Source organism: Carassius auratus, chromosome 45, assembly GCF_003368295.1.
Source record: "Carassius auratus strain Wakin chromosome 45, ASM336829v1, whole genome shotgun sequence".
Lineage (NCBI taxonomy): Eukaryota > Metazoa > Chordata > Actinopteri > Cypriniformes > Cyprinidae > Carassius > Carassius auratus.
In genome coordinates this window covers 10,092,103-10,105,068 of record NC_039287.1, presented here as the reverse complement: position 1 = coordinate 10,105,068, position 12,966 = coordinate 10,092,103, and the positions used below count along the sequence as shown (strand labels likewise).

Below are 12,966 nucleotides of genomic sequence, written 5' to 3'. Positions count from 1 at the left end.
CTAGGTTTTGTAACAGAGCTATAGCCTTAATTCTGTTTGCTTTTGTATGAAACAAAATGTCTCAAGCTGTTTAACATTGATCTGCAAGTTTGAACTATATCCTAAGATATTTTGTTTTCACACATTTGTATTTTATATGAAAGAATGCATTAATATCTTATAAACATGACTCGTGGTTAGATACACTAAAGCTATACCTGGAATAAGATATTATTCTTAGAATGTACAGCAAAGATGGCATTTGTTATGTACAGTATAATAAAATCCCAGTCTACAGATCATCTTCGGAAACATGCTTACAGAAACACACAACGTTTCTGTTAATTCATCTATATAATCCTGAAATAAATGTTGATAAGAAGTAATTGTGTTCAACAGTGAAATTTCTGTTGAAAAATGGCATTACCCATGATTTAGCAGAGAAACCTCTACTAATCAGAGAATCAAGACAAGCAAGTTGTTCCCATGAACTCCCATGAAGCACTGCAAGTGATGTAATAGAGTCAGTATCCATACTCGTTCAAAAACTACTGAAATATTTGAATGTATGTTATGCATATTTTGATATAAACAATATATTATACAAAATAATTAGTTTTATATGTCTTTGATGTTTTTGAATTCATTATGCAATTTGCAGTGCTTCATGGGATTGCCTTTTTGTCTGATTTTCAAACACTTTTTTGACCTAATTAAAGTTGTGATTCACCTCATAGGTGGTTGATTTGGTTTAAACACTTCTGAAACCAAGGTTGTTGAAAATGTGGGTGTGTACAAACACACTCCATACTGCATTTATAAACTATCAAGACACCTGCTGTTTTAGAGCTATTGTCTACCCTGAGTCTCTCTGTATCACTGTCTCCAGTGCAGCTGTCTTGTTACAATCACATCTGACATGACATAAGCTCCCAGGTCCTTGTTAGCTCAGGATCAGGGTACTGACCTTTGACACCCTTTATGTGTTCCTAAAGCAGCTCATTTTGTCAGGATGTGCTTCTTGGCTACAGTGAGAAATGAGTGTTTTATGCATGAATGCACCCTAGAATTACAGCTATGTGCCACGTTCGTCTTCAAGAGGCGTATTATTAATAAAGGACTTAATGTTTGCCGCTGGAATAAACTTTTGGCACTGTCATTTTAAGGCCCACCAATAATGTGATTTCTTATACAGGTGCCAAAGCTAGTTCTGGAGTCATGTGATAACACAAGTCTGTCTCTTTGAGGACTCTAGTTCATGCTTTGATAGCAAGGACTAAAAAAAGAGCAGATTTATAGCACAAGTTTATCTTAGCTAAAATTAGGTAACCTCAAAAAGAAAAGCCAGTATGCTGTTGCACTGTGGGTTACGTTTAATCCTACTTATCGTTGCGTGATAGCTTTACTCGGATAAATTGAGCAGGCTTATGCCTATGTTAGGGATTTCTTAGATGCCTATTTTTGTCAAGGTTTTCATTGGTCATAATTCATGAGTGTATGTCTTTTAAACAAGAGGGAGGAATTTGGAGCAGTTAGTCATTTCCACACGTGCCAATGGAAAATAAATAAATGTACTCTATCTATCTATCTATCTATCTATGCACAAATGATTAATTTAGGTTAATGATAGTCAATCTGGATTGTTGCTGTAGGTCGAGTGCCCTCTGCTGGCAACAATGTTACATGGCCACCACAAATCAAAACAGTTACTTTAGCAGAAACTATTTCCTACTCCATATAAAACATCAAATAGCATAAAAAAAGCAAAAATACCACATCATATCTAGTTAGTACAAGGGGTAAAAAGTGTACATGCTAAGTTTTGTTTTACATCCTCTGAAAAAGCTTTCCTTTAAAAATTTGAAATTGTTAAGCCAGTATTATTTGCATGTTTCATACTTAACTGGAACACTTCATACCGTTGGAACCAAATCAGAATCAATTACACCTATACCAGCTCACAGAGTAGTTCTGGAGCAACAATTCAGAACAATTCTTAAAGTCAGTGAAACCCTTCAGAAATAAAAAGCATAATGTTGCTTAAGCCAGGGTTAAACCAAGATTAAAAGCAGGCTAAATGCAAATGCACAGGATTCAAAAGAAGCCCTACTAATACCATAAAATGTGATGCAAAGCAGGCAAATCCATTCTCGTGAAATAACCCTTCCTGTAGTTCCTCTATAAAGTACTCAAATGAGACAATAAAAAGCCACAAAAAAAGGTGATAAATGAGGATGTAAGTGCTGCACTTTTTAATAAACTCATACTTCAGTCATGTTCTGTACAGATTACAGAGTATTACTTACATCCATGTCGGATGATACAATCAGTGATTCTGCAAGGCACAATGTTAGATTACGGAAACCTCTGAGGAGATCCTACGAATGACAGGACATGAATCTAATGCAGTGTACTGAATATTGCATTCTCAATCAGCCAGAAAACTGACTTTTGTCTACTATCCAACTTTTCCAGGTTTTCAAAACCAAAAATATATAGTGCTACATTTCCTACCTGAAGAAACCCACACGATAATAACTGGGTAATTAGAACCAATCCTGGCTGAAACGAATATAAAAGAAGTGAAAAATATATGCTAGAGGAAAAACAAGTGTAACAAGAGAAAAGACCAGTTAATATAAGTGTGTAAAAGGGTCAAGTTTTGATTAGCGCAGGAGGAAATATACTGCACCTCACTTCCCTCAGGTACAACACACATAAGGCAATGCAGAACACGCTTTAGGAAGGCCACTAGACAATGCTTCAAACCGTCTTCACACTGATCAGAAGTTGCATTACTATTAAATCAGACACAAGGAAACTGGTCTCACATCTATGGAAGCTTATTTCTGCGACAGAATTAAAAAAAAAGTTTACGTTTATTATGAAATAAGCTTCCATACAGATCAGCGTGAAAAAGCAACATCTACCAGCAACAAGGTTTCTTATTAGTGGTAGCAGATACTGCCAATAATCATCCCAGAAGAACACGACTGCTTTTAACAGCAAAATACGATCCTTCTATCACAGGTCTTGAAATTCACATTTGTCAAATTTGAAAATCCTGCTTGTGTTAATATGGCACAACACATAAAAATAAGGATGATGGCCAGGAAGTGGTATTCATACAGTATCCAAACTCCAGCATTGTCAGATTTGATGGACAGCAATATGGACCAGTGGCCCATGTGATTATCTCAAGTGGTGTTTGGCTGAAGCACACTGCGAGTGCCGTGACATCAAGAGGACAAGCCGTCCTGGTCCATACTGCTTCCTAACGCTTCAATGTCGTTGCTTATGTCTGAAATCATGCGGTCCCATTCGTCGCCCTCAGAGTTGGTCGTTCCTTCATCCGAACCCCCCGCAGCACCGTTTCCATTAGTGGTGGAGTCTGACGCAGAGCTTGTCGTACGTTTGTAACGCCCAAAGCTGTCCGTTATGATGCCGCGGCCGTCCTTCACGCCGATGGTTTCCAAAAAGTTCTCAAAATGCTGGCTGTCCTTCTCAGGAATGAAAGGCCGCAGTCCTGGGGTGGAGAAAACTGAAGTGAATTCAACAAATAAAGAAAATCTCTGACATATGTCCATAAGAATAAATGTGAGGCTTGATGAGAGTTTGATGTACTATTTAAACATTCTGTAAGTTTCAAAAGTGGCCTTTATATATTTATATTTATCGTATTTTCTGGACTATAAGTCGCACTTTTTTTTTCAGAGTTTGGCTGGTCCTGTGACTTAGGGCCGTTACATAGTCAACGCGAGAAACTAGAGCAAGCAACGCGAGCGACGCGCTCTCTTTCATAGTCTAAACAGTGGACGCAAGCATCACGGGCAATGCGTGTATGCAATACACCGCTCACGCAACAGGGGGTAGTAGAGTCGGGTGATATTAGTAGAGTCGGGTCGCGTGATATTCAGATCACAATGGCAAATGAAGAGGAGTGTATTCTGTTGCTGATTTTACATCGGCGGCAACAAAAGCAACGCAGAGATAGACGGTGGTATGTTCGCCCTTTATTTAAGTCAAAAAAGGGATCAGGATGGGGAGTTTGTGTCTCTGGTGCTTCCCATGCGAAGCCTGGACGAGGAGAGACAATTCCAGTATTTTAGGATGTCGTATAAATGTGGATGAATACATATAAGTTCGCATAATTTTTCCTCTTCGCCCACCATTGTATTCAAACCTTCTTCTTCTGTAAACACAATATACTTGAATTAATGTACAATACTTGCAATGTCGCCCCCAACGACAAAGCATTGTATTGTGTGCATCGGCGCGTCGCATATCAAAAACTAGAACGACACATTTTGCTACGCACTGACGCATAATGGCGGCCAAAGCGTAACGATGCGTAGCCTCGGGGACGCGTATGCGTACAGATGCGTTGACTATGAAACGGCCCTTATAGTCAGGTGCGACTTATCAAAATTAATTTGACATGAACCGAGAGAAATGAACCAAGAGAAAACATTACCATCTACAGCCGCCAGAGGGCGCTCTATGCTGGTCATTGCTCCTGTAGTCTACCACTGAGCAGCATAGAGCGCCCTCTAGCGGCTGTAGATGGTAATGTTTTCTCTTGGTTCTTGGTTCTTGGTTCTAAATAAATGCGTCTTATATATGTTTTTTTTCCTCTTCATGAATTATTTTTGGACTGATGCGACTTATACTCAGGTGCGACTTATAGTCCGAAAAACACGATAGGTTTAAAGGGGTTATGAACCGAGAAATATTTTTTAACATATAACGTCAATGTACTATAAAAAATATCCTTTACGTTTCAAAATGCGAAACTTTCTCGTTAGTTTAAAAACTCTATCAATATAAGTACACCTCAGGAAACATTAAAGAAGCATTTAAAAAAAGAAAACAATCCACATCATGGGACCTTTAAAGCATTACATGCAACTATTAGTTATAGTTAAAAATAACAATTCTGCACATATTAATGTTTTGCATTTAAAGACAGTTAGCGCAAAAAACAGCTGTTCAAGTCAAATTTAACATCCTAACATGTAACTAACCCAGGAGGAGGAACTTCCTGCTGTCTCCGTAAAGCTGACGCAGGTTGATACAGAACTCATGGATGGAGGCTCCGTTTCTGTACTCACGTAACAGTGTGGCAAACTGCTGGATCTCCTGAGATGACAGCTTTGTCCTCAACTGTTGCAGAGGATGACAGGAAAACAATGTAAAAACTGAAATCTGAAATGCATGATGGGATCATTTATTATGCAAAGACTAATTAAAGACTCTAACAACAGACATCCAAATGCCTTTTTAAACACTGCGCTCAAACACTTACTGTGGTCATGTAGTCTTGTAGCAGTTCAGCAGCCGTTGTGCTTAGTTCACTGTCACTGGCTGTTATGTTTTGTGGTGAGGCCGGGACGGAAGAGGGGGAGTGTCCTGCCTCTAGAGAACTTTGGAACGAACTGAGATTGGACAAAAACACAATGCTCACTCGATTCAACAGATAAAATGGCACATTACTGCAGAGGACAGTTGAAGCAATACTCACAATGTGCTTGTCTCGGCCTCAAACACTTCTTTGACATCAACTTTGCTCGAGGAGTCTTCTTTTATTGGCAAAATAAGGAAAGTATTAAGAAATATTTCATTATGCTGCAAGCTCAGTGTGATATTAAGAGACTAAGCTTCAGGAAACATAAATAGGATTCCAACAAACCACCCCCAGATGAAATAGTGATGTGAAACTGACTGTGTTCTGTGGTTTTGGAGAAGTATTAATTTACTGGGAAATCCCAAAATGATGCAGCTGTTGCCTACTTACCGCTGCAGATCGAGAGATGCCTGATGGGTGTTGTGGCTCCATCAAAGATGGCCCTGTCCAGGAAGTCAATGGTGGACTCTGTATAGACGATCTGGAAGACTTGACTGAGAAGAAGACAGAGCTCCTCTGCTGCAGCCTGTAAAACCAGAGTTCATGATATTCAAACCACGGCTGCTTTTATTAACATCAAACGTATCAGTACATTGCACAATAGCAGTAGTTTTTGCAATAAACGACTTGCACAATAACTCAATTCTGTATGGCTTGACAAGACCGTTTAAGCTGGATGTAAAAGATGCAGACTAAGTCACGTATTATTTGAACATTAAAAAAAAGGTCCTTTCAAAAGACCGAAGTCAACCTTGTTGTCAACGGCCAGCACAAGCAGGCAGCAGACCTCCACAAGCACAGCCCCGCTCTCAGAAAGAGAGCTCAGAGTGGGAGATTTTGACATCTCTGTACTATGACATGGGGAAGCACCGGGCTCCTGAGCTGCAAAAACAAATCATACTTCATGGTAAGAAAACCCAAAATTATTTTTACACATTATCCTTAGAATCTAGTTCCGTTTAGTTTTTTTGTGTAATGCTCATCCACATTACTGTGTACCTGTTTTTAGCACCACGAAGTGGAGTGAGTCGTCTCTGATGTAGGACACAGCTGCAATGTCATGGATGGGTACACGAAGAATGATGTCTTCTCCGTCACGCCACACAAGCTTCACATTGTATGCAGACAAACTGACAACAGCATCCTGCTCTGATGTCAGCTGCCCTGCCAACTGATGAGACTTCTGCAAAAAAAAAAAGAAAAAAACATTAGAGAAGCAATTATGGAATTTATCTTCATATTGCAAAATAAGGCAATGTCATTGACTGTCACTCTTACCCTGGCATTGTCAATGAGCTGCAGAACTTCTGTGCGGCTGGAGGGATTCAGATATCCAGGAACCGATGTTAGCTGTCCCAGATACTACAATAATAATAACAATAATGATATAGAGCCTTTCTAAAACAAACAAAAAATATAGCTTGTATGATAAACAGGAAAATAATATGAAAAACTATTATTTATATTAAAACAATAAATGGCAAAAGAAAATAACAGGGATATAGGCATACACCAAGAGACTGCCCTGCACAGTTCTTTTATTTTATTAATAAGTTTTATTTTTCTTTATTTTTTGTCTATGGAGTTCTAGAATCTAGGAGCAGCAGTGCTAAATACCCTGAAAAAAGTTGATATAAATGTGTGTGTCACGAGCATGACAGTGGAAACAATGTTGCCTCATTATCTGTCCAAATGGATGCATAAACTACAAATAGAATCGAACCAAGTACTGAACCCTGGGGGACACCACAAGTTGATTAGATGGATAAAGATTTTGTAAATAAACAACTTGCTGCAAGATGGGATTATGTGAAGAGCTTGTGGCAAACACTGTCAAATGCAGAGCTTGATTCCAGAAGAAGAAAATTAAGGTAATTGACATGACTATTTGGTTAGCAGCATTAATTTGGAATTTCCTATGTTTTAGTTTTTCCTAGTCTGCAGTCCTCCCAGTACAGTTTTCCCCTTTCTATCTTTGCTACGATACCCCCCACCCCCCAAAAATGGTAAACTATGAGCACATAATACAATAGCATAAATTTGAAGGCGGGTTATACCTTAACTTCTTTCTCAATGTAGTCATTGAGCAGAATGTCTGGGTCGATACGGTGGTCCGGGAGAGAGAGGGAGAAGGTGTGGAGGGCCCTGCGCTCAGTGGACTTCTCCAGAGCCTTCTTATCTCTCCCCTTCTCTCCTTTCAGAAACACCCGCTTGAAGGGAGACACAATACCTGGCTGAAGAAATAAAAAGAGAAAGAGGAAATCACATCATGACCAGAGGAAGTCAACACCACAAGAGCATTTTTCAGTGTGACCAGTTTAGGAGTTTGGTCAGTGGCTAGCTGTGCCAAAATAACTATTGCTGATCCACTTCACACCGACGTACTGGATTTCCACTGTGAATTCTGTGTTCTGGACTGATGGGGCAACTGTTACTACAACAATTCCAAGCCAGTAAATACATCAGCCTCCATGGAAGGACCAGTTATGTTGAATTAAGTTTAGCAATACACGGTTTCTATTAAAACACACGCTGTTAATAGTCTTTTCCCTTCACATGCACTAATGGCTTAAAAACAACATAATCAACTAGTCTCAACACTAAATTGGCTTGAAGCCTTTTATGAAACCCTATACCTCTGCAAAGCGTAATGAGATTGACATTCATGGAAAAAGTCTGGTACTTACTCTGTGGTAAACCTAACCACTAATGTCAGCTAACTATCCAACAGAAAAGTCTCTAAGCTCTTGGAAGAACTTAAGGCTGAAACCTGGAGGCGGACTGAAGGACTGAATGTTCAGGCACCACGTTGTATTTCAAAGTCTGTGGATTTGTGATGGTGAACCGCATTCTAAAATTACATTTAAGAAAAGAAGCAATATTCCTGCGAGCCCTACCTCTGTCTCCATGATCAGTCACTTCGACAGCACAATGGAAACGGATGGTGCACGACAGCTGTCCGATACAACAGTTGACTACTGTGTGTGCGCTGCTCTCAAAACAGGTTGCATGTGGCTTGTGACGAACGAGAACGGGGACAACTCTGTCAAAGCAGCGATAGAAACCACACCCCACGACACACGCGTGTGTCTCTTCACACAAACACTCATGTTCTGCCTCAAGCTATAGTTCATGCAATCAGGGAGAATAGAAACCATTTCCTGTGATGAAACACTCAAACAAACTGCAAAAAGGTACGTGAAACTGCCTTCCTGCTATAAGCTTATCTCCAATAATGCCATTCTGTTTAAATAACTGTTTTGAGGAAACAAGACTTCAGGTGTGTGTGTGTGTGTGTGTGTGTGTGTACATATTTATTGCACACTAGTAGGTGAGAAATACTGTTCTGGGTAGGAAGTAACTAATAAAGAGGATCTGCCAAAAATAGTTATGCTATGGCATTTAGAGAACAATAAAACAAACAATCCAGAAGTCTATTAAAGCTAATAAGTTAAGCAAAATCCCACTTTTTAACTAATTTAGTAAAATTCTAATGTACAAGTAAATGGCTCTTGACAATAAATACATACAATTTTGTTTTCTTATAGACTGATATTGTTCTATAAGCATTTTATTATAGGTCTGGCTTAAAATGCACATCTCTTTTCATACAATAGTTCCCTGTTTATATCCACCAAGGAGTCTTTGGCCTGAACAAGGTGGAGGAGCCCTGATGTAAAGTATTCAAAAACATCCCATGCAACCTAGAATATCAATGCTAATTCACAACTTTAGATGTTTTCTTGTGCCATTCTGTCTCAGCCTATTTATCTCACATACTGAATTATTGAACAGTCACGGAAGGAGACACTACAGGAACATCAACATTTCATGAGTCCTTCCGAAATGTCAGACAACAAGGTGCACAGGTGATCCTTACCTGGATTCAAAAGACACCCCCTTCAAAACTTTGGTGTCAGTAAGATTAAAAAAAAAAACAAAAAAAAAAAAATTTTTTTTTTTACTTTTATTCAATAAAGGACACAATAAATTGATAAAAGAGAGTAAAGATATTTATAATGTTACAAAAGACTTTCAATAACAGTAATTAATTTAAATTAAATGCTGTCAATTTTCTATTCATTAAAGAATCCTGATTAAAAATTAAATCACGGTTTCCACAAAAATAAGGTACAACAATTTACAGCATTGATAAGAAATATTCCTTGAGCATCAAATCAGAATATTAGAATGATTTCTGAAGGATCAAGAATTCACACTGAGGACTGGAGTAATGATGCTGAAAATTCAGCTTTGCATCAAAGGAATAAAATACATTTTAAACTATTTTTAAATAAAAAAGTTTTTTAATAGTAATGATGTTTCAAAATAGTACTGTTTTACTGTATTTTTTTAACATAAGGGACTTCGTTCAAAACCATTAAAACAGACTCCAAACTTTTAAATGCTGAAGAAACTTAATTTTCTGTAAAGTTGCTTTGCGATGATTTGTATTGTAAAAAGTGCTTTACAAATAAACTTGAATTGAAAATGCTAAGAGTATATAAAATAATGCTGTCTAACAATTAATCACATCCAAAATAAGTTTGTTTACAAAATGTGTGCGTACTGTGTAAATTTATTATGTATATATAAATACATAATCATACATATTTGTTTTATATTTACGTGTCTACATGTTTTATATATATATATATATATTCAAGTGTAATTTTTATATATACATATTTATAGTTTATATAAAACAACATTTTTATTAAATATATACTGTATGTCTGTGTATTTATATAAACACAATAAATGTACACCGCACATTTAAAATGTAAACACAATATTTTATTTTGGATGCAATTAATCACGATTAATCATTTGACAGCACTAAAATAATTTTTTTTTTAAGTTTGATGTTTGTTTATTTCAGGTTTTAAAGCTGGTGTTTACATAACCAAGCAATCACAAAAAACGAATACCTGCTTATGTTCAGTTCATTATAGTTCATATTGAGTTGTCAGTTCAATTATACAACTATTAGTATCCTAACTGTGGATTTGCAGTGAATTTTCAAATGATTATTAATATAAAACAAACTGACTAGACAAACCCATTTGCACTATTTCACACTGCTTTTGACAGTAAATGACTCAATTCCTCCTCCCTGTGGCCATTTGATGGAGTTGATCCTATCAGCTAAATCAGACAACCAAAACATTCATTCATCAGTTAATAAGATAGCTGGACTAAAAAGCACAGCCTATGAGGGATTACACATCATCCAACAAAAACTGATTTGCTTTGACTGAGGGAAAGAAATCATCAGCCGCACAGTGGTGATTAAGAGGCAAACACAGGAGGTGTCACTTCCTGTCTGAATCTTTGGAGAACCCAACCCTCCATTCTCCCCTGTGTATGAGGAGGAAAGTCTGAGCTTAGCATGGAAACACCTCCCACACACACACACACACACACACACACACACACACACACACAAAACTGATCTGTCAGGAAAGGTCACATTATAAGAACCGTGTCTGTGATCTTTCCATTCCTCACATCAGATAGCACTGTTCCTGCAGGCGTATTAACTTCATCATCGGATAGATGAGCAATTCTTTAGATCCAAAACAAGGACAGAGAGGAGAGTTTTTAGGTCTGATAAACTGTATTAAGTGGTTCCTTCATTTGAAAAATATTGCTCAAAAAATGTGTAAACTATACCTTTAATTTTGCAACTCATTTAACAAAATCACAAACATAGATTTGTAGAGCCATTCCCACCATTTGTAAATCTCTGCTCCCTTAATAGATCTAAAATGCATAAGTTATCATAAAAAATAATATTTACATTTGTATATTTTTACTATATTTTAAATATATATATATAAATATATACACAAGCAAACTTAATAATATTTATTTAAAATATTGTGTGTGTCACATCCTGCTTAAGTTACAAAATGTGTTATTTGTCAAATTAAGAAAATTCAGGATGTATTTTACATTCTCATTTTAGGTTCAAAACACTTAACTTAAAATGCATTAAGATTTACATTATTTTGCAGTGTATACACACACACACACACACACACACACACACACACACACACACACACACACATATATAGTGTGTGTGTGTGTGTGTGTGTGCAATTATATGGATGTACTACATGCATCTACTACATGCATATATATATTAGATACAGATTTACAAAAAAAAAAAAAATCGAAAATCAAATCAATTTTTTTTTCTTCCTTCTGACCGAGGTATGAGAGAGAAACTAAATGCGATAAAGACACTCAGAAGAAGATGACAAGAGACAGATATGAAACAATCACAGTAGAGTCACACACTGAGATTCTCGGTTTATTTACGTCTCAGTACCGCGACTAACGTAAATCACCAGCAACGCCCCTACTAACCCAGTCCATGTAGAGACTCCTCTTAATATGTTTAGAGATATCAATAAAATCTGAGTGTTTTTATGAAGCTGAAGAGAGCTAATGCAGCGTTTATCTGTGGTTTTTAGGCCAACACTTTTCAGCTACTAACCGATTTGTGGATCATGCGCGTGAAATCTCGTAATATTACAGTGTGTACTTACCTTTTTGACTTTCTTTACATCATCCTCCATCTCTATGTACAAATGCTCTTCATTTTAACTGTATTAGATGCAGTGCTGTCCACGAGTTTAGAGCCATCAGCCTCACACACGTCAACGGAGGCGCTTTACCGAGCTAAACAAAACAAAACACCGATCCAGATCACGTGTGCGTGGGTCGGAAATAACCCGCTATCCTTCTTTATCGTGATAAAAATACGGATTTATTCGGAGGGGGACAGGAACCGATAAAGTATCATAAAATAAAACAAAAACAGCAACAAACTTTTCAACCTGCCGCCATTTTGGGCGTAGAACGTCTACCCATAGTGCTTTGCGAGACAAACACAACAGAAAACTTCATAAGCGCGTAGGCTACTTATCTACAAACGAAATGCATATGGTCTTATTAACAAACCCTGAAAACTAAAGGGTTGGTTTACTTAAAGGTATCTGTTTAGTTTGTTTTAGATTGTGCATTTGTACTCTAACTTAATAGTAAGTCTGTTCCTATAGTGGCTCTTTAAAGAGGGGACTGGGGTCCTCAGGGGCCTCAGCAAACCTCTAAAGAAGCTACAAGAACGGTTTACCTCAATTAAAATTGCATAAACTTCTCAAAATGTTTATTTCGAACATATATATTGACATAGTTTGAATCTGTTCCACCAACAGCATTTGGTTTTACTGATGGATTTAATCAATAATTTTAGTCTATTGATATTTTAATTATAGTAATCACCACCAAAGTAACACAGTTGCTATTATTACTTATAACCCCCCCCCCCCCCCCCCAGTCCTGAATGTGGTTACATAAGTTATGAATTCTGAATATATTAGAGGTCTTCATACCTCAGTAAATTTTCTTCACGGTCATTCAGTGGAAGCAGTTTGATAATAAAAATGAATTATTATAATAATACCATATCTTTATTAAACAACAATTTGTTACTCTGGGAAATCTATCTCTATCATATCAGTATACATTCACATACACATCTGAACATATACATTAGTATATAACCACTT

General features: G+C 37.2%; 1 protein-coding gene across 2 annotated transcripts; it reads right to left on the bottom strand.

Annotated features, from left to right (window-relative positions):
* Positions 1-2,204: 2,204 nt before the first annotated feature.
* On the bottom strand, positions 2,205-12,281 carry LOC113063227 (cerebral cavernous malformations protein 2 homolog). Of its 2 annotated transcripts, none has more exons than XM_026233470.1 (10): positions 11,944-12,281; positions 7,441-7,617; positions 6,662-6,745; positions 6,383-6,566; positions 6,135-6,265; positions 5,774-5,909; positions 5,501-5,558; positions 5,285-5,414; positions 5,004-5,142; positions 2,205-3,505 (listed from the first exon to the last, which is right to left on the bottom strand). In XM_026233470.1, exons 1-10 carry the CDS (start codon positions 11,971-11,973, stop codon positions 3,219-3,221), a joined length of 1,356 nt encoding a protein of 451 aa, XP_026089255.1. In that variant the 5' UTR covers positions 11,974-12,281; the 3' UTR covers positions 2,205-3,218. The 2 variants fall into 2 exon arrangements, with proteins under 2 accessions (XP_026089255.1, XP_026089256.1); XM_026233471.1 differs by lacking the exon at positions 11,944-12,281 and adding an exon at positions 8,281-8,418.
* Positions 12,282-12,966: the final 685 nt, after the last annotated feature.